This window comes from Paramisgurnus dabryanus, chromosome 6, assembly GCF_030506205.2.
Source record: "Paramisgurnus dabryanus chromosome 6, PD_genome_1.1, whole genome shotgun sequence".
NCBI classification, from domain to species: Eukaryota; Metazoa; Chordata; class Actinopteri; order Cypriniformes; family Cobitidae; genus Paramisgurnus; species Paramisgurnus dabryanus.
The window spans coordinates 30,098,885-30,125,319 of NC_133342.1; the positions used below are offsets into that span (position 1 = coordinate 30,098,885).

The window sequence follows — 26,435 nt, forward strand, 5'->3', positions numbered from 1 at the left end:
TAATGTAAAATCAATTATGTTCTTTTATTGGGCCTGCTTTTTAAATATATACAGAGATTAATATATATGCCCACATCATTTGCATTCAATAATTAATCACACAATTTGTTCTTGAATAAATTTTCTCTTTAGTGCTTAACAATTTCACTTTTTTACTTTTCTAAGTTAAAAATACTACCGGTATGCAATGAAAGCAACACTGTATTTGAAAAAAAAAAACACTCACATGAAATAGAGGCACTGCAATCTGAACTTATTATAACTCCTTGTCAGTTTTAACAAGAACACATAACTGATTCAGTAATATCTATGAGATGTATTTAAGTCCCTATCTTTATAAAAAAATATTCTTAAGATCATTTGTCAACTGGAATGTACATAAGATTTGCACATTTAAGCAAATGGATTACAATATTATACCAAATCTACACTTATTCACAATTTCTTCACTTGATGCCCTGCACAATTTATCAAATGTTCACTACTGAAATAAGAGGAAAATGTGCTTTATAAAAATAAACGTAGTGTATTGAACGACAAGTGTTTTAAATCATATGAAACATATATATTTATCATAAAACTAATCCTTTTGAACTAAATACACATTTATACACCTTTAGACATTACCTAAACCATAACAACAGTAAAACATAAATGATCATTTTTGTATCCATAGCTATGAAAACTATGTCTGATCTGTTTAGTGTTATAAACACATAGGCAACTTTGGTGCTCTTGAGACAAAAATATTGTTTCAGCAAAGCTATGATTGACAGTTTCCAAAAGACACAATATATATTCTTAACTTATCAGAACCCAACAACATATTTTCTTCCAGATAAACTGGTGAATGCACCCATTGCATTATTATTTAGTGGCAATGCCTAGATATTTCTAACAAAACTGTATATATTATGAAGCTGTGTATTATTATTATTAATATTAAAGTTACAAAGATATCAAACATATATATATGCATTAATTCTGTACACTATTTTTAATTTCTAAATTTTATATCACCTTGCAATGGAGTAAATGATTCATTTTTAATTTCCCTTAAAGTGCTTCCTGTATCATTTTTTGAACTGACTGGGGATTGTACATTCATTTTCGTCTCTCCAAAACGCATACGGCACAAAAACATTTATACTCTAATAAATATACGAAATAGTGCAGGTGATATAAAGACAGGTTTTTGATGCAACAGATGCAAGTGACATTCAAGCAACTATTTAACACTTTAACATTTATAAATATAATTTCTCCACCATGTAAGAAAAAACAATAAAATGAAGAAACTCGCCTGGACAAAACTTAGATAAAAATAGATAAATGGACAAAATAACAAAAGGCAGCACAAATCAAGCCAGTCCAGGTAGGGAAGTGAGAGGAATGAGGTCATACTGGCATGTGCATCTCTGAATATTCATCCTGGCCTTCCTTCTCATCAAACGACGGCTCTGTCTCATCTGCATCAAGCTGTCACACAGACACAATAAACAGTGTTAAAGACAAAACAAGAACCTATAGACTTTAAGTTGAGAACAAGACTGCAATATTTTAGCCAAGTTTCTAGTTGGTCCAGGACAATGACATTCAAACCTTTTGTCACATTTTATTTGAAGGCCCACCAAAGAAGCACTTACATATTGTATCTCACGAGGAGTAAATATCCGAGCCAGCAGGAATCTCCTGAAAGGCACAGTAAGGACAAGGACAAATGGGAAGGCTAATGATGCCGCGGTCGACATTACGGTCCACAGCACAGCAAGACACACCAGCTGTAAGCATGTGAACAGGTGCATGCGCAAAGTTTGCACCTAAAAAAGACATGTCAAAAGTTAAAGCTCACTGACATTTATGTTGTTTTAGACCTAGGTATTGATTTAATGAGGTAGAAGATATGACGTAGAAGACGAACCTTGCGGACATAGGTGTGGTCGGGATGATATTTAGTGGGCATAAATAGCAGCATCATACGTTCTGTTAGCTGCATCCCATTTAAAGACATCACGCCCATATAGAGGAATATGCCGAACAACACAGCAATAGGAATTTGTCGCAAAAGGTCTCCAATCACAATGGAGAGGCCTGCAGGGGTTTAGAAGTTTCAAAGCTTTTAGTAAAAACATTTAAAAACTGTTAAAAATGATTATTCATAAACACAACCACTCACCTACAAACAGAGCCACCAGAAATCCTGTTATCCTCTGCTCTTTCACTTCCTGTATGCGTGGTTTGTCACCAGGTGCGACTGCTTTGCTCATCACTGTAAGGCTGTTTGCATGGGTCACAGAGCGTACAGTAGCACCGGTCAGCCATGGGAGTCCAAACAATGCTGAAATCCCACCCGCCGCCACGATAATCAACAGGTCCAAATGAAATCCTGAACCTTTGACCAGCATCCTCTCCTTCTTACTCACAATAAGACTGTAAAGAAAACAAAATGCATGCAAATGTGGATGATGGGTAAGGTGAGGGATAAAGTTTAATGTGAGGAAGAGGAAGGTGTGACTAACGTGGTGATCTGAGTTTCCATGAAAATAAGGATGTAGACCAGCATGGCGGGTAGGATGCTGGCAGCCATCATCCAGATGGGGAATTGACCATCAGAGCCCAGTGGGTTTATAATCCAGCCACGTTTCTCTGGGCTGGTCACAGAGAAGCCATCAGGCACACTTAGTTTCTATATAACCAAAAAAAACAATGAGTTCAAAAAAATGTTCTCCGGCATAAACACATGGTAACTCCATGGTACTCTATTGTAAGTGACATTTAATACAATTTCACATTTTAGTATTCCTGAATCTAAAATATGATCATCGTCTTAAGTACTAAATATTAGTGGCGGCTGGTGACTGGCTGGTGACACAACCCTGGACAACTTGGGGTTGGTGCTAACTTAATGTCTTAAATTACAAATTTTTGTAAAAGTGAAGAAGCAAGCGATGCTTTCCATCCCTCATTTTAATACGGTACTATTTTAAAAAGATATGGAAAATATATCACAATTCCATCTCTGGCGAGCGAGGTTAGTGTAAGACAGGTAAGTGAGCACTGCTTTGTTTATGTCATTGCAGTCACTTGCTCTTCCGATTTCCATTTGGAGTAATAGTACTACAGTCACCTGCAGGTACGGAAAGTTATCCCATCTCACAAAGGCCCAAAACGGACATGCTAATAGGCCGCCGTCCATTTGTTGTGTCGGAGCAACATAAGACCCAGACGCAGCTAGCATGCGGGCAACGTGAGCCGACATCACAGTCGATTTGGAGGGTCCCTACCCTAAAAGTCTGGTCATATCAAAACAACAATAAAAACGTCTTGCAAGTCAAACTGATATTAATACACAGTGTATTCAACTGATAGAAAAATGTAAATGTTTTTCAATTTTCCGATTTTAAACTACACACTGAAATTAACACATGAGACCTTTTATTTAAGGGGACATATCATGAAAATCTGACTTTTCCTATGTTTAAGTGCTATAATTGGGTCCCCAGTGCTTCTATTAACCTAGAAAATGTGAAAAAAAAACAACCCAGTAACTTAGTTTTGGTAAACCATTCTCTGCAAGCATGTGAAATAACAGGTAATTTGGCTCCCCTTGTGAGGTCAGAAGGGGATAACACCGCCCCATAATCTGCACTATCCAACCACAGCACTGCCATTTAGTGCAGAGATCAGCTCATTTGCATTTTAAAGGACACACCTAAAACGGCACATTTTTGCTCACACCTACAAAGTGGCCATTTTAACATGATATAATACATTATTTGCAGAGTATTTTCAGCTAAAACTTCACATACGTACTCTGGGGAGACCAAAGATTTATTTGACATCTTAAAATGGTCTTGTGAAATGTCCCCTTTAAGTTTGTGTCGCATACCCCCTAGATAAATGGGCAGTTGCCCCCCTGACAGTTATTTATGTCTCACCTGGGTATAAGTGTCCTTTATGCTGTGGTCCATCAGAACCATGATGGAAATTGCAATGGGAACACCGAAATCTCCAATCATCCTTCGGAGCTGTGCCACATATAAGACATCATTTTATTATGGTCAATCATGTAGAAATCACTCAGAAAGTTGTTTATTAAAACATCATTTGTGACTCAACCTTTGAAATCAAGGCTTAAGTCTTAATTTAATTTTAAGGAGCATCAAAGTTTGATTCCAGTGATTGATTTCAATCTTTGACATGGCCTTACTCAGTTAGTATTAAAGATATCTAGCATATATTTTTACAGAACGTTCTTTACATTATGGGAGGTTTTATGTAAATCACAAAAAATGACATTGGCTGGGTTTCACAGGTAAGGTAAAATTGATCAAATTCCATAATATGTTAGCAGGAAAACGGGAATGCTGGCTTACCCTTCCAGGGAAGAAAGCACTGTTTTTGAATTTCCGCAAATAGAAGGCAATGAAGAAGGTCCCTGACATGAGCACCAGAGAAAGTAGAGCTGTGTTCGGTTGGTTTAGAGTTTTAGTGCCAACTGGAGATTCAGTGGTGTTGTTGGGTAAAGCAGTGTCATTTTCTTCTTTACCATAGCAGCCCTGGAGCGGATGATCCATGAAGATCTGCAAAAGTGACAACACAGACTGAAAATCTGAACATCTGCAAACTGAGATCATTGTAAACCTAAGAGATATCCGTACTTTGCCCAGCTTAAAGAAGGTCTCGTATATAAAGATAAGAGAGATGAGGATGGAAAAGATCTCTTGGGTGAAGCGTGTCACAAATTTCACCAGGAAGCTTCCTTCAAAGGCCACCGTGAGAACCACAATGACGATCAACCAGAATCCGATCCACACGCGGCCTGTTAAATACTCTAGTTCGCTGGACCTGCAGAACTGAAAGTAGATTGATTCATGGTTTATTTCATCCAGGTTATAAAAATGAAACAAATGCTAAAACTAATTTGAAAAAAAAAACTTACTGAATAGAAAGACTCTTCAAACACTAGAAGGGGTCCAGAAAAGCCCACCACCAGAAGAGGTTGAGCCCCAAGCAGGCAGAACAACATTCCCTGCATGGCAGTGGCAATAATCAGCTCTGATACACCTATCAAGCCACCTGTCTTCTCACCTGTGGAGGAGGAAAACCCCATAAGATACATCACCATTGAAAGACCTCCAGTAGACAGCAATGAGATTAAAAGAAGAACAAATGGAAACTTTTGCTCTCCTGGGAATCTCAACAATGTTACAAAGTGGTCTCTGATTTGCCAAGTCTGCAACCATTTTCACTTTTAATGAAAATGTAAATACTAACATTTATACGTTTCGTAAGCGCTTTTATTAAAAGTTACTTACAATGCATTTAAAGGGACACTCCACTTTATTTGAAAATATGCTCATTTTCCAGCTTCTCTAGAGTTAAACATTTGATTTTTACCATTTTGGAATCCATTCAGCCGATCTCCGGGTCTGGCGCTACCACTTTTAGCATAGCTTAGCATAATCCATTGAATCTGATTAGACCATTAGCATTGCGCTAAAAAATGACCAAAGAGTTTCGATATTTTTCCTATTTAAAACTTGACTGTTTTGTTAGTTACAAGTTTTAAATAGGAAAAATATCGAAACTCTTCGGTTATTTTTGAGTGATGCTAATGGTCTAATCAGATTCAATGGATTATGCTAAGCTATGTTAAAAGTGGTACCGCCAGACCCGGAGATCGGCTTAATGGATTCCAAATGGCAACAATCAAATGTTTAACTCTAGGAGAAATGGAAAATAAGCATATTTTCAAAAAAGTGGTATGTCCCTTTAAGTTATACCTTTTTAACCAGTGTTTGTGTTCCCTGGGAATCATACCCACATCATTGGCGTTGCTAACACAATGCTCTACCAATTGAGCTACATGAACACTACTTAGAAAATGTTTGTTAGATATAAAATCTACATTTATATACAATACCTAATGTTTTTAACAATATTCACGCACATTTGAGAAATCTGAAACATCTCAGACTTGATGTTTGAGCTTAATAAAAAGAAACACAATTGGGAACTCGACAAATCAAATCCCCTGAGCAACAACAAAGCAATAATATTTCCCATATTACAACAAATTTAACAACAACAAATAGTACTTTAAACACTAATAAACAACTTTGACTAACCCAACAGTCCTCCAAAGGTGACGGCAGGAGAAAGGGCAGCGAAGTAAATAAATATAACTGCAGCCATGCATTGTGGATTTAGGGCATCTTTAAAATCACTGATGTATTTGGGGTAGCGGCGCCGTGCATCTCGGATCACCCCACCAAACAGCCGACCCGTCCTCCGAAGAGGATCATCGTCTGGTTTAAACGGTGGATAAAGAGCTGAGAAAACCAAAATAAATACATATAAACAGATATTAATGTGAAATTGAATACTATTATATTTGGACAAACAACGCAACATACACCGGATCTGTGTATAAATGTATTGAGTGTATGAAAGGAAGTTTCATACCTATGTCCTCTGGGCTCTTGGGTTCCTTGGCCTGTAGTTTGGCCTCTAGTTCATGTCTTTTGTGCAGCATTTCTCTCTGAAAGCGAGCGACAGAGTGTAACAGCTCATCTCCGCCAACCTCGGATGGAGGAAGCACAATGCTGCAGTCCAGGAAACTGTTGATGGCCGTCAGCAGGTCCCGGCGTTCATCTGCCAAATAAGCCGCTTCGTGGAAGTGCTGAAAGGGATATTTAAAATTCCAAGTTGGCATGAAAAAAACTCAAGATTTAATTATTTCACACTAAAAATGCTAGATTGTTTAAACCCATGGTTGTGTCAAATTAACAGTTTCTAGGTTAATTTAAAGGGGACCTATTATGCCTATTTTTACAAAATGTAATATACATTTTCTGGTGTTCCCAGAATGTGTCTGTAAAGTTTTAGCTCAAAATACCTCACATATTATGCCCAAAATGCCCCTTTTTGGGAATGAGCAAAAAATGCGCTGTTTTCGTGTGTATACCTTTAAATGCAAATGAGCTACTGCTCCTCACTCCCTTACCAAACGAGACATTTAGCGCTATCAGTTGACAAAGATCTGATTTCTGTTAATACAGTCTGAGACAATAGTATCTCACTATTTAGATATGGCAGACAGCGTACAACTTGACAATGATATTTTTCATTGTAGGATGGTTGTGTTCTAACACTGCCAGCACAAAAAAGTGGATTTTGCATAATATGTGGCCTTTAAACCCAACAGTTGGGTTTGTCCATATTTTACCCAACCATTGGTTGAAACAACCCATCATTTTTAAGAGCATATACTGTACAGACTATGGCATTGGTTACTGTAACACTTGATAGACTCTTACTAACTCCCTACTTACTTTATCAGACATTAGCGTGGATATGGAACGTCCAATTTGGTGGTAGTCAATGTTGGCAGTGGGTGGACCGAGGAGCACAAAAAGGAACCGCACTGGAACTGGCACTTCTAGAACCGACTCTAACAGAACTGCTTCCTGCAGTCTCACAAAAGCCATGGTGGGTTGATCCAAAAAATCAACGCTACCTGTTTAAGATTGAGACCATCAGCATTAGGACTTTAAGATAAGCAGTATGTCACATGCATACTGTTTCTGGTACTATAGAGTTTTGCGGTTGTGGAAAACTGACCCACAAGAACCACAGTGGCTTCTGCATTCTCTGGGATCTTCTCAAGCAATCGCGATTTGGTCTTGTGCAGACTAAAAAATTGCGGTGTGTCTCTCTGTGGGAACACAAACAACCACATAAATGTTACTTTCTTATGTTTCTTAAAAATGCAAAAAACTTTAATGAACACGCTACCTCATTCCTATCTAGATCAACACTTCTGCGTGAATTAAAGACAGGCAGTCCTCCAATGAGCGGGTCTGTGGCAGGAGGCTCTGGTCCAGCGATATGATTATTGCTATGATGATGAGATATCAGAGAGGCGAGGCTGGTCGTTGAGATGTTCCGGTGAAACAAGTTGAGCTCCTTACCATCACTTGGATGACTGACGCACAGACAAAACAGCACAAGTTTCAGTTGCATGAATCATATAACCTCAGTTTTTCAAGGGGATGTTAGGTTTATTAACCTGTGTTTGAGGAGCAGTGCTCTGAGCACATTGGCTCTGTCTTCTGCTCTGATCTGGTCTGAGATGATCATTTGCTCCACAACCTGATGAGCAATACCAGGCAAAGTCTTCTGCTCCAGATCCAACAACACTGCGCCTGTTCATTTACACCACAAATACATCAGGCACACCATCCAGTACACGGATCATTACATTAATAATGATATTTATCATCAAAATCATTATTATTTATGTAAAAAATATTAATGTTGTTATTTATAAAGGTAAATTGCATTTGTGTACAACATAAATGTCTTAGTAAGTTTATATAACATAATACAAATATAAAAAAAACATATTAAGACGTCACACATGAAATAATACCAGTAGTATACCAGGTTGCCCGCACGGAGTCTGTGAGTTGCCTGCTAAAGCACACTTTACTAATAGCCTAAATTTTAATATTTATTAATTAAATATTTGTTTTACATTAGCTTGGCTTCTTTTGTATATTTTAACATTTTAAATAATGATAAAACATAACAATATTGACTGTAAATCCTCTCTTAAAATGCTAAAAGAAAATAAAGTCAAATGTTCTTATTCGGCACATTTTTAATGTCTGCATCCACTTGGGGTACACCACCAGACTGAGGTTAGATCAAGGATAAAAATGTCTCTTTTAAGTTCGATGGACTTATTATTATTATTATGTAAAATATATTTGTTCTTTTCAACATCAGTCTCTTGTCTCCTCTCTCACCGTGTGAAATGGTCCTGCGGAGCTCCAGCAGGCTGCGGAATGAGAGTGAAGCAACGTGAGGTTTTCCCCAGCGGTCTGTCCCCTCCTCGACATCCTCCTCAAACTTTATCCAACGAGCTGTTTCTCTCCACTGCATCTCCTGGTTCTTATCCATCAGAAGCTCATTCAGCTCGACAAACACCTGTGAGGACGTACAAATCTTTCAAGCTTTCCTTTAAATGTCTTACATTTGCAGATCCAAAGAATTGGAATTTCCAATGGAATTGAAAGCTGTTTAAGACCCTGTTTACACCTGGTATTAAAGGCGGGGTGCATGACTTTTGAAAAACACTTTGGAAAAGGGAGTCGGGCTGACTGCCAAAACACACTTGTAGCCAATCAGCAGCAAGGGGCGTGTCTACTAACTGACATCGTTGCCTGGGTTGCGTATGTGTGGGGCGGGTCTATCAAAAGAAGGTCTAGATTCTATTGGGGTAGGGTCGTGTTTGTTTAGATGATTTCAAATGTCAACGTTGGCTTTTAGAGATCATGCACCCCGCCTTTAAGATGCAGTAAATCTATAAAACAGAAAATGTCTTATTAACTGTAAAGTTCAACCTTTGTTAATGCATCAGGATCATGCATTCAGGATGGATCTCCAAGTTATGTTTGTTAAAGGAAAACACCACGATTTTTTATAATATTTTACTATGTTCTTATCTCAATCTAGACAAATTAAGACATACCTATCTTTTTTCAAAGCGTGCACTTAAAGCAACACTATGTAGTTTCCATGTAAAAATGACTTACAGCTCCCCCATGTGGTTGAAAAGCGCAACAGTGCCTGGTATCAGACACTCTTCCAGTAGCGCCTCACTGCAGAACACGACATCCAGGGGGCGGGGTTGGATTTAGATCCAGGGGCGGAGCTGGATCCCGATCCAGAGATCCCATTGGTCGGCAGTTTTACCACAAGACACGTAATACACGTGTTGCTGCGTTACCATTTCCGCATTAAGTCGTAACTAAATTAAGTTATTATTTTGACATAAAAACTTTACTTATGACTACAATAAAAGTAGTGCCTTTAGGGTGAAATGTAAGTTTTTTGCTATAATGTTTTGGAGTAAAACATTTCGGGTAAGCCTACTACGAGTAATCTTATCACATGCAGTTTAAAACCTATTAATGGATACAGTATAAATATGCATAATTATTAAAATATATAGGCTATGGCATGTTATTTAGAAATTAATAAATTGAATGTTTATCTTAGGGACTTTGAACTTGTTTTAACGCGTCTTTGCTTACAGCCATTAGGAAACAGGTTTCCCTCGTAGATGGTTTACTTTTGTAAAAATGTCCTAATAAAAGATATCAAATAAATTTGTTTTTATATTTACTCATGTACAAATAAATCTCTTCAGTGATATCAAACTGTCGGGAACGTGTCCTTACCTCCCCTTACACCTAACTGTGATACTTGAATCTTTCTCAACTATATTATTAATCAAACGTACACTTAAATTGATAACAGCAAACTTTGGCGACCAAAGGTTGCAACTAATTGCGGGCTGCAACAACGCAAATATACTAGTTCATTTGGGGGAACACAGTATATAAAGTGGGAGGAGTTGGATCTGGATCCAACCCCGCCCCCTGGATGTTGTGTTCCGCAGTGAGGACCATCTCCACTCTTCTGCAGGCAGGGGGAGGGGCGGGGCTGTGTTTCCTACCCTCCAACGCCACTTTCAGAGTGTGCTTGTAGCAGCTAGGAGGCTGCTCAGGTTGCAGCAACAGTACAATTTGTCCAGTTAAAAGTTGTTCTATCACTGAAATAATTTAAGAGACATTATTTAAAGGTAAAAAAACTACATAGTGTTGCTTTAATCTTTGTACAGCTCCTTGTAAATGTGTTAGCATTTAGCCTAGCCCCATTCATTCCTATGGCTCTAAACAGGGATGAATTTAGAAGCCACCAAACACTTCCATGTTTTCCCTATTTAAAGACTGTAACATAAGGGGGAGGTTTCCCTGACTGGGATTAGACAAGTCCTAGACTAAAATAAATGTAAAAGCTGTCCAAACCAAACAAATACTTACACTGACTTATCTTAAAATACATCAGTGCAGTTCATTTTGCCTCAAAATGCACACAAGTAATGTTTTTAGTAAGGCATTTTTGTTAAAACTGGTTATATTTCCTTATTAAACTAAGGCTTAGTCCTGACTTAAGCTAATTCCTGTCCGGAAAACCACCCCAAGAAGTTACACCAGTAAGTATGGTGCCACAAAATCACATTTTTGTTTGGAGCCATAGGAATGAATGGGGCTAGGCTAAATGCTAACACATTCAAGAAGCACTGTACAAAGATTAAAAGTGCACACATTGAAAAAAGATGGGTATGGATTAATCTAAGTTGAGGTAAGAACAAAGTAAAATATTGAAAAACTGTGTTGTTTTCCTTTAAGTTTAAGAGTTGTTAGATCCAGAGATTATATTATTTACAAAAAATACAGGGTTGTTTTCAACCCAGCAGTTGGTCAAAAAGGGAAGAGCCCAGCTGTTGGGTAAAATTAACCCGGAAAATGTTTGCGTTAAACAACCCAGCATAGGTTAAATTACAACCCACTGGAATGTGTTCATCCCTTTTTGACCCAGCGCTGGGCTGAAAAATCTGCACATATTAAATGCTGAACCTTAAAACCTTATTGGATATAATCATGCTGAGATTGTCAATAGGTCAATATGTATATTTAATGCGGTTTGTGACCATCACACAATGCTGTTATTGGGACAATTCACTTCCATCCAGCATCTTGAGCTGTGTACAAATGTGTTATTAGAAAAGTGATGAGTGAAAATCGCACACAATCTTCCTCAAACCAACCACAGCAGCTTCATGCAGCCGTACCTTCAGCTGTCGGGCACGATGAACCCTTTGGTCCACGTAACAGGGCCATGATCTTCTCTAATAAAAAATATCAGGCTCAGTGAGCCAATGGATAACTCTCCTCTGTACTGTATTTCCTCTCTTGTATAAGGAAATATGGAATAGCATGTGTATTGATATTTGATGTTAAGGCCATACTATTTGTTTATCCTACATCACAGATCTGCTGATCATCTCATTTGAACCAATTAGGTGAGGTCTTACCTCATGTGGGGTGCGATCCAGCTTACACTTGACGCGACTGCTGAGCTCTTTGTGGTCCTTGCCGATGTGAACCACCTGACCTTTAGCGCTCTTCGTAACAAGGTGCCGCCGCACACCGGGGACATCTTCAAACCTGTGACCTGTTAGAAAGAGATCAAGAACATTAAATCAAATCTAATGTATTAATTGTAACGCGTGTTATAATAAATAACAGTAACTATTCATTACAGTGAATATAATCCTCAGCATCCAGAGTTTCAATCTTAAAGTGCCCAAAAGCAACTGAACAGCCACAAAAGCATGTCGGTCTCAAAGTGACCTATTGTTCAGTGTAATTATCTGTATTTACAGCAGTCTCTCTCTCTCTCTCAGACGCGTGCACACACAGAAAAGAAGTCAAAGGCACAGTTGTTGTGGGCAGTTGTGCACCCTTACAGAATGTCCACATTCCTGGATCACAGCCATAGATTATCAGACATACAGACTGAAAACATGATTCATGCCCGCAAGAACAAGAACAGAAAGGTGCACAAGAAAGTCCTTTGTTGCATTTGAAAAGACCAAATAGACATTGGATAAGCAAATAACTCTTCTTGAACAACATTAACAATATTTGATCTAACGTAAACTTGCCACTGAACTGTGACTTCTGAAATCCAGGTTAAAGTCTCATAATCTAATGGTGAGATTAGGAGCACCAACATTTGATTGTGTAGACGACGTGCATGTCACTTGTGAAAAAACACAAACTCACTCTTGATTCCATCAAGGTCGACAGTAGCAAGTGTCTTGGCCTCGCTCTCATCAGTGGGCATGTGTTGGTAGTGTGCTTGCGTAATTCCCGTCAGATTTCCCGTGCGGCGGCGCTCCTGCAGGTCATAGCTACGCCCGAGTTTGGAGTTTCCATCTGGTGAACTCATTGGAAACAGACATGGGGCAGACACGCGCCTGCCATTGGGCAGAATACGTACCGAAGTCCTGCCTCTGAAGAGGTAGAGGAAAAATTTTAATACATGAAAAACTAATTTCATCCAATTTTTTCTATATGTGTGTGTGCACTTACTCGGTTACTGCAGCATCTTCTGGGATGCTGATGCTGGTGTGAAGAGCTGAAGGGGTTATGATTGGCAGCTTTAGATGTGGTGCCACCTCACCGTTTTTCTTTACACTGGAGCTGGGATCATCAATAGGTACAATAAACTGTGGACCAAACACAGAGTGTGTGTTTGAAGCATAAAACTCCAACTAAACTGTGCTTATCTTGTTTAAGGATGTTTATAAATGCAAAAAATAAACAAAAGATTTTGTCTTGTATGTTAACTACCTCCGTCTGCTCACTATCTGGGGTGGGTGTGGTGGTGACATTGCCTTCTTTCTCCTGTTGGCTGCAGGAATCTTCATCTGCCTCTTCATCTTCCTCATCCTCGTCTATAGGGGGAGCCGCACCGGTGGACAAACTCCTCATCCGTCCCGTGCTCCGTTTTCTCGCTGGCTTTTTCCTCCGGCCGTCGCTGGGGAGGTGTTTGGACAGAGGGTGGTGAATGTGTAGTGAGGTATGACGGTGGTCTGCAAATGGCACATACAACACCGATTTACAATTAATACTGATCTCATTGATTTTATTAAAGGGGACATTTCACAAGACATTTTTATGATGTTAAATAAATATTTGGTGTCCCCAGAGTACATATGTGCAGTTTAAGCTCAAAGCACCATATAGATAATTTATTATAGCATGTTAAAATGTCACTTTGTAGGTGTGAGCAAAAATTTGCCGTTTTTGGGTGTGCTTAAAAATGCAAATGAGCTGATCTCTGCACTAAAATAGCAGTGCTGTGGTTGGATAGTGCAGATTAAGAGGCACTATTATCCCCTTCTGACATCACAAGAGGAGCCAGATTTCAATGAACTATTTTTTCACATGCTTGCATGTTACTGGGTTGATCTTTTACACATTTTTTAGGTTGATAGAATCACCGGGGACCAAATTATAGCACTAAAACATGAAAAGTCAAATTTCATAATGTGTCCCCTTTAACATCTTTTTTTTAAAGGGTTAATACACAGAAATAAGGATTTGCCGACCTAAAGGTGCATTGTGTAAATTTTTGAAGGATCTCTTAACAGAAATGCAATATAATCAACAAAACTATATTATCAGTGTTGTATGAAGACCTTACATAATGAACTATATTGTTTTTATTACCTTGAATGAGCCACTGTGGGTCACTTACATGAAAGTCGACGTCTTGTTTCTACAGTAGCCCTAAACGGACAAACTGATCTATAGTGCGCGTTTCGTCCCTACGTTGTTTTAGACAACGACATGTTTGTCCCGTGGGGGCTACCGTATGCGTTTTGAAATTGAGGGGTGAGCTGTTGGTTGCAATTTGCAATCTCACCACTAGTTGCCGCTAAAATTTACACACACCACCTTTATATCAGCCTTGTATATTTGTTCACAGTAATTCAAGTTTTTATCAGTTTATAGAAACTAACTGGGCATGTTTAATGTCACGGAGAATAAGAGACTGTGGTAAAGTTCTTACACTCAAAGTCCTCCTCATTGAAGGTGCGGTGTTGTTCGGCGGGCATGCGCTGGGCAGTGCTGAGGATATGCTGAAAGCGATGCACTCCCAAAGTCTTGTTCAAGTCCCCTTCATCATCTTCATCATCACATGGTTGAGGGGGAGCTTGCACGGCGATAGGCTACATCACAACAGAAAAAAGACAAACCTTAATTTCTGTTTAGATTGATCCTAATGCAGATGTATGTTCCTAATCTCAAAATTTGTTTATGAGAGGATTTCACAGACAAAGATTTTATTTTCAGGAATAACATTCTCTTATGAATGAAACCCCCACCTAAACTATGATATCTAAACAAGTTATATTATAACTACCAAATTTAAAATGAATTTAAACTAGACATAGGGAAAGTTACGGTATCAATATGTAAAACAATGAGCTGGTAAACAAGAGATTAGATTTTAACTGATTAAAGCCAGCTCGCCCCTGCTGGTAAGATGGCGTAACTACAACATCTAAAACGCATTTCTCTACTGACAATCATCCAGATGTAACCCAGCAGCATTCTGACTAAATTAAATTTTTACAAGCAACATACAAATCACAAATATGTATTTTTTTATTACAGTGAATGTTTTACTTGCACCTGAGGGCTCTTAAAAGTATGAAATGGAATGTGCCTCCGGTTTCAGATGAATATCAGACGTCGAAGTTAAAAAAAAACCTGAACGCAGAAACCAGATCCCATGAGGGGCAGATTTCAAATAGCTAATATTCACGGGGTCCTGCCCTAGCTGAACACCTGGTTCGGAGGATATACCACTGGAGGTACGTGACATCTGTATAAACAATATGTTTAAGGCTTATTGTGTCTCTCTTTCACCCTCTCACTATTTTCTCTCCTGCTGTCTGTGGTATGTTATCCCGAGGATAAACACACGAGGCTCTCTGTGGGTAAACATGGAGCGACCAAGCTTTGGCACGCATTACCTAACCAGAGAGCATTCCACATTTGCCAAAGAGAGTTATCACACCTACAGACACTTATTGTTTGAAGTATCAAAGAGACAAACAACACTTGATTTTTAATTAAAATAGCGAGTAGTGGTCACCGTTCTGAATATCAATAAATCAAAACCCTCGCTGCTGTATGTATCCATGGCAACCGCATACTAGGGCTGTGTCCGAAATGTCCTCCTATTCCCTCATTTACTATTCCATACATTATTTATAATTCGCTTGAATGAGTTAATGAAAAAAGTGAGTGCATTTTGGACACTTAAGCTTGCCGGAAGCGGAGCACGCGTGGTGGGCGGAAGACGCGATAATACAGTCGGCGCGAGGTCAGCTCAGTGGACTCAAGAGAGCGTGCATCGGTTGTTCAGTTATTATTGCGGTGCTAAATGAGTGAACTTGATGATTTCGGACACCAAAGAAACTGCAAATTTGTGCTTGAAATGCTGCCTTCACCACTAGATGTTAACTTAAACCATAAAACGACTGAAATATAACAAAACATATTATTATCTGTTTTTTTATTATGTAACAAAGATTTTATCTGATTCACCTGATTGAAATATATCTCATACAAAGGAAAAGTTTTGTTTCGAATACTGAATCATCCTGACTGTGCTTTCCAAAAGTTGAAATGTGACGCTTCTTTCATCTCCACCTTTCACCCTTCATCCAAACAGCGCGAGACTCATATTGACTTACATTTTCCCACAAACGTCTCACTGTCTCTGTGAGATCTGAGTGCTATTTAAATATCCAGAACAATGATGCACAGGCCAAAGGAGAGGAGATCCTGCAGATTTACCTGATCATTTTACAAGACAGAAAATTACTTGGCTGAAAAATCTGCTGTGACCTTTGTTGAACCTTTTATTATCTCATCATAATCAACCACCACCACCATGCAATCAGGTACTGATGCTACCCGTCAGGATGTTTCATTCCACCCACTTTGAATTCATATATTTATATCAATAATTTCCTATTTCCACCTCATGTAGGATGTATTACATTATAAACAGAAATATTTTCTAGGGGATTTTCATTACTTTAGCAAGTGAATGTGACTCAACCATGTCTGCTCTGTATCTAGACTGTAACAATGGACGTAGTGTCCGTGGCATCACCCGTAGTAGGTCTCTGAAGAGTATGTCCGTTTCTTAAACAAAAGGGTGCATCCTCCATAGGTCGCATTTGGAGGCTGCATACGTCATAAAGGTGGTTTATTTCAGAATGTTAACATTGATACGGTTGACTATTATTCCTAGTTAATCGTACATTTTTGTAATATGCATGACTTGTGAAAATAAACCAGGCTTGATGACGTGTGCACCCGGCATATGCGACCTCCGGAGGATGCAACCTCCCGTTTCAGAAACGGCCCATGTTTGAAGCCCAAAGTGGGTGGAGCCTGCCATAGTCATCTTGGGAAGATTTCACCTTACGCCATTCCCAGATAACCGAAAATGGGCAAAGAGGTGGAATGTGGGTGGAGCTGAGGTGCCTGGTTGCTACTTCAACTTGTTTTCATGAGTTGCTGTAACTTAAAAAATAAAGTTGAATTAGCTTAAGTTATTTCAACTTTATTTTTTATAATTTATAGCAACTCCTCACTAGTCAAGAAAGTCTAAATTAATTGTATGTTCAAATTAATTAAACTTAAAACATTTAAGTGCAACAAGGAATTTTTTATTTTTTTGAATTCAATTATGCAGAACTTTAAGGCTTAATATAATTTAAACGGATGAGGTAAAAGATCCCCTCCTTCACAGTTGTCATGAAGCGGAAAATTATCTATGTAGACCAAAACCACTTTTTGTCGTATTCAAGAGAGAGAACGGAAGGTCGCCGCTTGCTGTAAACTTTACTGACAGTTTGTGGTTTTACACATTTTAGAGATATGTTAGACTACTGTCTGGATCCATAACCACACTGATCAACATCCATCAGCAGATCAAATGCTTATTTAAGGATATACTGTGGAGAAAAACAATATTTTAATAAGTAGGAGCTGTTGGCTATTTGTGCTTTGGTCTGTCAGTTATTGGCAGTAACAGTGGGATTTAAGTAGGCATAGACAACTTGCAGTGGACTTGCATCATACCAAAACAGGCTAAAATTGACATGTTTATAGAATTTGTTCTATTCTATCTTAAGATGCGAAATAGAAAATGCCCACTCACATAATTACAAACAAGCCAGATGGGAAATACCCAAACCCAGTTGTTTAAACCTTAACCCAAGTCTCTGTGCTAATCATGGACTGCTTTAAACAATGGATACAGGCATTGTTATTTCCTAAACTATTTATTGTTTGCATGCATCGACTAGTTCAGAAATGAGTCACTGCATAATGTCATTTTTACCATGACAAATTATCATAGGGCTCTTTTAAGAAAACCACATAGGTGACAGCTAATTAAAAATGCGATTTTTTCCCGTGTACATATTTAAAAACCATTTGCAGAATGAGACACCAGGTGCAGAGTAAGACATCATCTCAGCTGGCACAACAGTTTTCTTAGAAGTAAATTGATTTCTGGGTATGGCACATTAACCATCCCTGTCTCTGTGGTTACTCAAACTGTTTTAAACCTTATTCTGGTTAATTGGCATGGGGTCCGTGGAAAGGATAGTCAGAGAGATTAAACCACTTCGTAATGAAAATTGGACTTAATTTAGTGCCTATACATAAATACTACACTATCATTCAACCATCACCTCCAACTGAAAATAAACCAAATCAATGCCTAGATAACCACCTTAGACCAACTATTTATGCCAAACAGCTCCTCTGTGCCAAAGAGAACACAACCCAAGACCCAAACTCATCCCTCTCACTTCCTTTTAAAAACACCTCAAATGATTAAGCAAACATCAAGGCTTTATTCAGTAAGGAAGTGCTCCAGTCCGGCGAGGGTAATTTTTGGTCACTAAAAACCCAGATCATTAACAATACGGTTACTGTAGTGAAACCCAGTAGTGGCTGGTGACTGCTCTTCCGAGAGGCGCAAATTAAAAATATGTGTTCGGAATGTCATGTGAACCATGAGCATCACGTGTTTTGTCAAAGTAAGTGCCGCTGCACACGCGTCAAAAATGTTTATGACAAAAGAGACGTTCACAAAATAAACGCAAGACACTCCCTTAACAGTAAACTCTGATTACGCATGAGATTATGTGAGTATCTGGCAAACGTGACCGTCTCTTTTATCATAAACCCTTTAGACGCGTCTGCAGCAGGCACTTATTTTGACAAGACACGTGATGCACATAGATTCACTTGACGCACCGAACACATATTTTGAAATTATGAACCACACACATGACGGGCTACATACATGTTGTGACGAACTTCTCATAGTGCACCCTCGAAAAAAGAAGTCACTGATCTCCACTGGTAAAACCATGCCAATTTAGCCAATGTTAATCAATGCGCCCAAAAATAACACTTTTTCTACATTTATGCATTTGGCCGATGTTTATATATCGAATGCAACTTACATTGGAGAAGGTAATGATGAATAAATACTGCTGAGGCTTACCTCCAATGTACAGGCACATCTCTTCATAATCCTTATAGCTTAAGAAATAAAAAAACTAAACAAACATTCAGTGAACAAGTTAAAGATTACTTACCAGATGTCTAGTCAAGCCTGATGCAGAAGTGACATCACCGACGTCCTGAGAGTCACTCATTGCTTATGGTAAAATTTGTGGGTGGAGCTTTAAAGTGCGTTGGCTTTAGCCCTTTTCTCTTTCACTCAGACTCAACTGGGAACTTTTGGGCAGCATAACCTGATGTGACACATTGATAAAGAGAATATCTGCTTGGTTAAAGGTTCAACCACAGATTCGTATAGCCTACATAATATACGTAAATGTTATAGACATGACCTTTAACTTTCATGCTTTTTAAGTTTCCATTCACTCTTGATACTGAGGACATGTCTTGGCTTTAATGGCTGTTAAAACCTGTTCATTAATGGCCTTTAAAGCCCTTAAGTAAAGATCCATATAGTTAAAAAGTAACAAACATAAATATGTATTCTTAAATAGAGGTACTTAAGGTCTGCCGAAAGCAGTTTTTAGGACCCATTATTTTCAAAGACCCACAATATCTTATTTTGCATACAAAATATATTCAAAATATAAAAATATTCATACTCAGATAAACAATTGGTACAACAGTATAAACATTCTTATAATTTGTTAAAAATGTATTCTTAAGGCAAAAGATTGAATTAAATGTTTTTGTCATGTCTTTCCTCTAAAAGCTACTGTAATAAGGGAGTAACTATAAAAAGTGGCAGATTTATTCCTCTGCCTTCTTGTCGTTTGTTGTTGTTTTATTAGAAAGATGTTCAGACAGTCCCTACATCAATAACAAGGTCAAAGCTATTATGCAATATCAACATCACAATGTCTCATATGAACAGATGAAACAAAAAGAAAGATTCACCATATAAAAATACCAAAATCAGACACAAAATTCATTATAAACACACATCAAATCCTGACATATTATCAATGAAATGTCTCAGGTTTTCTCTTTTTTCCCAATTAATACTGTGTAGTTTGTGTAATCATGGTTTGTAATACATCAGTCTTTCATTATAGCTGAAAAAAATATGAAGAAAGTTAAAATGTTGGCACTGAAGTGTTCCTGTTCTCTCAAAGCTTATCGACTTCCCTGACTCTTTTGTCAGTTTCCTGTGTAGCACGCTCTACATTCAAAGGTTAAGTTAAATGTGTGATGTCGGTAAAGCATGTACTTGCTTAGACAGAGAACACCATTTTCAAGGCTGAGTAGTTATAATAGTTGAATTCACGTGCACTGTTTCCATTACTACTAGGACATACAGTGTCTTCAAAGCTTTGACACAAAAAATATTTTGTGTAATTAAAGTACATCAGTAAAATATAGATATATATAAATGTACATATGAGACCCTGGACCACAAAACCAGTCATCATTTAAAAGTTGAAGCTTTTCATTGATGTATGGTTTGTTAGGATAGGACCATTTTTGGCAGAGATACAACAATTTAAACATCTGGAATCTGAGGGTGCAAAAAAATCTAAATATTGACAAAATCGCCTTTAGAGTTGTCCAAATAAAGTCATTAGCAACTGCACCCGTTTACAAAAATAAAGTGTTGATATACATTATATTGTAGGAAACTTACAAAATATCCTCAAGGAACATGAGCTTAACTTAATATCCTAATAATTTTTGGCATAAAAGAAAATGTGATCATTTTAATACACAGAAGTTGAACCTCAGTGTGGTGAAGGAGCACTGTGCTCATCTTCTGTGCCCAACATAACCTCCCAAGTTTCCTTGAAATAGTCACACAATTTTTGCGTGTTATTGTCATGTATTTCAACTAGGGATGCTAAACAATTAATCGCGATTAATCCTTAGCAGAATAAAAGTTTTTGTTTACATCACGTTACATCATATGTGTGTAAACTGTGTATAATAAATATGTATATATATATAAATATGAACACATTCATGTTAGGGATGCTAAACAATTAATCGCGATTAATCGTTAGCAGAATAAAAGTTTTTGTTTAAATCACATATGTGTGTTAACTGTGAATAATAAATATGTATATATATATAAATATGAACACATTCATGTATAATTTTAAGAAAAAAAATGTATATATTAAGTATTTATATTTATATATAATATAAATTATACATAAATATACAAATGTATATACACATGTAAACATTTCTAAAACATATACATGCATGTGTGTACATTTATTTATACAAATTTATTATACACAGTTCACACACATATATGATGTAAACAAAAACTTTTATTCTGCTAACGATTAATCGCGATTAATTGTTTAGCATCCCTAATTCATGTATAATTTTAAGAAAAAAATGTATATATTAAGTATTTATATTTATAGATAATATAAATTATACATAAATATACAAATGTATATACACATGTATACATTTCTAAAACATATACATGCATGTGTGTACATTTATTTATACAAAGTTATTATACACAGTTCACACACATATATGATGTAAACAAAAACTTTTATTCTGCTAACGATTAATCGCGATTAATCGTTAAGCATCCCTAATTTCAACCATTTTACGTGCCTGTGACACAACTTTCTTTTTTTGTGTCATTTTCACATATAGGTTACTCAACTGTTTTTCCTATTTTTAAACCATTGTCGCTACTGTTTGGGGTTCAATTTGCTGTTTGCGTTAGAATGTCACTATTGATTTATACATTTTTTTCGTATGCTTTTTAAACCATTGTCGCCTGACGTTAGGGTTAGAGTTGGGTTTGGTTAAGGATGTCATTTTATTTAACAGAAAGTAATTCTAACACTGCAAAAAATGACTTTCTAAATTAGTATTTTTGTCTTGTTTTCAGTAGAAATATCTAAAAATTCTTAAATCAAGATGTATTTTCTTGATGAGAAAATAATACTAGTTTTTAGACAAAAAAAATATACAAATTATTTGAATTTGTGCTTAAAACAAACAAAAATATCTGCCAATGGGTAGAGAAAATTTTACTTGAATTAACTGTTTAAGAAAAAAGAAATCTTATTTCACAATTTTTTCTCTCACCCCATTGGCGAATAATTTTGCTTGTTTTAAGGACAATTTCACTAAAATTGTATGTTATTTGTCTTAAAACTCGACTTATTTACTTAGGTCATTTTGCTCATCAAGAAAAAGCATCTTAATTTAAGAATTTTTAGATATTTCTACTGAAAACAAGACAAAAATACTAAGTAAGAAAGTCATTTTTTGCAGTGAACCCCAAACCGAAGCAACAATGGTAAGAAAAAAGGAAAAACAATTAAGTAACCAATACGTAAAACTGATACGAAAAAGACACAGGCACGTAAAATGGTGAAAATCCGTGACAATGACACGCAAAAATGAGAAAAATAATGCGTGACTATTTCACAGATCAGAGATCAGGTTGTCTGTGCCTGTGATTTAGTTTGGGCACTAAAGGAGACAAACAACAGTGATTTGGCAGAGATGCTCCCTTGAGACTATGAACAGGTGGATTGATAAGTTGACAAACGTATATATAGACATACTCTTACACTGCTTAATTACTGCTATTATGTAAAAGCTAAAATAACTTTTTTTATAATAATATTGAATTTAAACAAAACCCTCTTGTTATAATCGTACAGATTTACATTGTAGACACAGCCTATGGACCCATAAATCTAAATCTGCTGACTTTTTAAACTTTTTAAAAACAAAACGTTTACCATGTACAAAATCTGTTGCTGGGATGCTATATAGTACTGTAGAAGTCTGTTCAAGACTCATGAGATTTCAAAAATCTTGCATTTCTTCCTATTCCTAGTCGTAAGTACAGACAATTATTTATTCTACTATATAAGAAAATGTAACAAAAGTTGCCAGAGTACAACATTCACAATTCAAGTCCAATAAAAGAATGACCGAGTCATCAGATAATCTTGGCTGATATCATCATCATCACTGGACTGGATACAGTGAATGGAGGACTAAAGAGTCATTCAACACACTCACAATAGCAGGCAATAAACCACATCACATTCAAGCACATTACAGTTCTCATCCTTATATTTTGAGTAAAATTTTAAGTCAAAAAGGAAACATTTTGTAGACAGGAAGGGTTGCTGTGACCATTATTAAGTGCCTCATGTGTCACAACAAATATAATATTACACACCATAATATCAAACCTCAGTTGCAAAGACAACAAAACTAAGAGTATCCAACAATTAAAACTTAGAAGAATCTGATAGACAGTGACAGAAAATGACAACGTGAAACAGTGACTTACCTCAGAATGCTTACAGCAGAGAGACTACAGCTACAGCAGTCATTGTAGTGCACTGGCAGAGACCCACTGAAGCCAGACAGCCACCAAAAGACAGAAAAAGACAGGGGAACACAGGAGGAGGAGGAACTGGAGGTGAACAGAAAGGCAGTGATTGGAGAACAGAATAGCAGTTTTGCCAGTATCAGCACACCACCATTTTACCTAAACCTCTCTCTCTCTCTCTCTCTCTCTCTCACACACACACTGATACACTGTTCACTTCCAACCTTGAGGCACCCGCTGATAGCCGTCCCTCCCCCTCGATAAAGTTTCCTCCTTTAGCCCTCCGACAAACATGTGACCAAGGGGACATGACTCAACAATACTCCTTTATGGCCTAAATTCCCAAAATCTTATGAAAACAGGCACACAGATGCACACAGCATCATGTATTTTCATAAAAACTGATACTGATAGATGTCTGCAAATGTGAATTGTGTATATGTCTGCATTTATGCATTTAATCCAAAGTAAACATTTTGATCAGTATCTGGGTTCGAAACCATGACGTTTGTGCCGCTAACACAATGCTCTACAACGGAGCACCTGCAAAAAGGTTGATGACCAGTTTTGGCCATGAAAGACGAGCCAGCACTTGGGAAAGCTATAAACTCGAATATACTTTAACTTGAGGATCATAATGTGACACGATAGATGTATAACTTACACCGTATTTAGAGTAGTAAATAATATAAAAATGTAAGAGGTACAGTATCCATACTAGACATAACAAGTACGCACACTTGTGATGTATAAATGCTTGCTCTATCAGAGGAGATATGCTTTATCCTGCTTATGACCTTAGGCGTCCACTGGATGTCCTTTGTGCCTTGGTGGCATACAGAAAAAATTAAACACTGTTTGTGTTCAACTGATAATATGCCAGTTATTGTTCTAAGAAAATGGTATCTTAAACAATGCGTAATTGTAATTGCAAAATGACGTTTCATAACACGTCCAGCAGAGAAAGTAACGTCCTGTACATTACGATATAACGGGTCACTGAGATTGTCCCTGTGATGACGTAAAGTCACAGCTGCAAGATTCTGATCGTGTAACTCAACCACTTGTAGTTTTATTGAGAGACTGTCATTTCCTGTTTGATGTTTTTACAGTATATCCACTGGCATTTTCAGTAAACAACATCTGAAAAATTCTTGTTTATGTAACTTTGTTAATACAATAAATGGAAACTCTATGAACATTTAATAGTACAAGCAACTGGTGACCTAAAAAAATGAATGTGACTGTTTGGATAATTATTGCATTGGTAGCTCTATAACCATAACCCTCCCAAAACATTTTCAGAGCCAGCAGCTGTGATGGGAGCAGTCAGAGAGAGGGGTGCGGAGTGTTGGGAAGAGTTATTTTTACAGCGACACATATTTGTTGTTAAGGACTTCATTTATAAATGGAGACGTTCCAGACAAACACGCCTGACAAAACCCCAGCACTTATCCAAAATGACAAACTTTGATTCAGAATGTCATATAGCCTAAGTTGAAATCAATGATCTGGAAACACACTGCATTCACATTGCCTGTTTAGTCAGATAACCTAATAACAACTCTTTCATGTCACGAGAATCATGTTAACAATGAACAGATCTCGTTTAATGTAGTGGCTCATACATACAACATGTAGTACATTGGCAAGTATTAGAGCTTGCAGAAGCCAGTACATTTTAAATATCGACCATTATCATTTTTTAAAAAATAAAAATAATTTTTAATAATTCTGAAACTGTTTTTAATAGCAAATGACTAATAATGTATTTAAAGATTAACCGTTTTTAATATTCTCTTTTATGAAAAATTGGCGGAAACTAAGATGACCATATTTGTATCTCACATAATCGCGCCTGCTCACAGAGTTTTTTAAACCATGCTTTCCGATATCTCAATGAAATAACATTCATTTCATAAACATGAAACGCAAACAGATAAGCAAAAGACGCTAAATATCTAGCTGTAAGTAACTGTATAACCGAACATTCGTATTTACCGTCAAATGCACTGGCAAAACGCACGAGCACCTCGCTTCGTGCTCAGATATCTCGCCTTGCGCGTGCAGTTGACAGTGCGCGCGTGCCTAGTGGCATAAATCGAACATCAACTTATCATTTATCTGAAAGGTGGCTGGTCTCAGAACAGTCAACTTCAAAGTTAAATTCATTCTGAAACGTTAAATAAAGCGCAGCAGATTTGTATGCATGACACCTCATCTAGCGACGCGACAAATCAACAATGAATGAAAGCGTGTAATAAAAGCGCATGGTGAAGACGAATAACTGACTAAAAGGTAGATGTGATAAAGAAGGCATAGACGATTACAAGACAAATACCGACCTCATCACCTGTTAACTCAAGATAAAGCTGGAAGAAAACGTATTAAATGTAAGCTCCAGGAATGACATAAGCTGTCCGTCAATTTCAGGCAAATATTGACTACGCGACTACAATTCACAAGTTAATGAATCGACCAGTTAAAGGGTTTGAGCTTCAAACACCTCACACTACATTCAAAGTTAAAAGACATCAACAACAACAAATGTAGCCTATCTATAAAACTATACCGCAAAAAGTCTCAACAAAAAAACGAAAAGAAAAAAATCAATAACAACTCACCTGTAAATGAGTACACAAAATGTCTCCAGTTTTCCTAATGCCAAATGCTATGTGCTGTGTTATAACCTGCACAAAAGATGAACTAGCAGTCAGTTGTGTAGGTCAGATGTAGAGGGAGGTGTTTGCATGCCCTCTCGTAAACTTTCTCAGAGGACACTCGAGACTCACTTTATATACAAGAAGTGATGCGTGGTGTGTGCGTGATTAATTGGTCAGCTTTTAAATCCCTAGGGAAAAAGTGAAGAATGGCGCAGTCACATTACAGACGAGCAGCACAAATATTAACCCACAAACTAACACAGCATTGTGCATCTCTGTGTCTGCTCGTGAGTTTATGCAAGGCACTCATAGAGAGGTTTTTGAGCAAACACAAATAATTCAACCTCTACACTGTCGGAAAAATGCTAATGGTCTCAAGCT

At 37.3% G+C, this 26,435-nt stretch overlaps 1 protein-coding gene across 3 annotated transcripts; it reads right to left on the bottom strand.

The window, feature by feature from the left end:
- slc4a2a (solute carrier family 4 member 2a) lies at positions 1 to 26,146 on the bottom strand. Of its 3 annotated transcripts, XM_065276533.1 has the most exons (25): positions 26,016 to 26,146; positions 23,350 to 23,475; positions 19,136 to 19,294; positions 14,503 to 14,662; positions 13,278 to 13,519; positions 13,017 to 13,153; positions 12,708 to 12,937; positions 11,954 to 12,093; positions 11,711 to 11,767; positions 8,817 to 8,997; positions 8,075 to 8,210; positions 7,801 to 7,990; positions 7,627 to 7,720; positions 7,338 to 7,522; positions 6,469 to 6,685; positions 6,132 to 6,335; positions 4,943 to 5,091; positions 4,662 to 4,856; positions 4,377 to 4,583; positions 3,939 to 4,028; positions 2,520 to 2,686; positions 2,177 to 2,430; positions 1,922 to 2,091; positions 1,647 to 1,820; positions 1 to 1,479 (listed from the first exon to the last, which is right to left on the bottom strand). In XM_065276533.1, the coding sequence occupies exons 3-25, from the start codon at positions 19,193 to 19,195 to the stop codon at positions 1,399 to 1,401; spliced, it is 3,720 nt and encodes a 1,239-aa protein (XP_065132605.1). In that variant the 5' UTR covers positions 19,196 to 19,294; positions 23,350 to 23,475; positions 26,016 to 26,146; the 3' UTR covers positions 1 to 1,398. The 3 variants fall into 3 exon arrangements, with proteins under 3 accessions (XP_065132605.1, XP_065132607.1, XP_065132606.1); XM_065276535.1 differs by lacking the exon at positions 11,711 to 11,767; XM_065276534.2 differs by lacking the exon at positions 26,016 to 26,146 and having other exon boundaries at positions 23,350 to 23,577.
- Between the last annotated feature and the right edge of the window lie 289 nt (positions 26,147 to 26,435).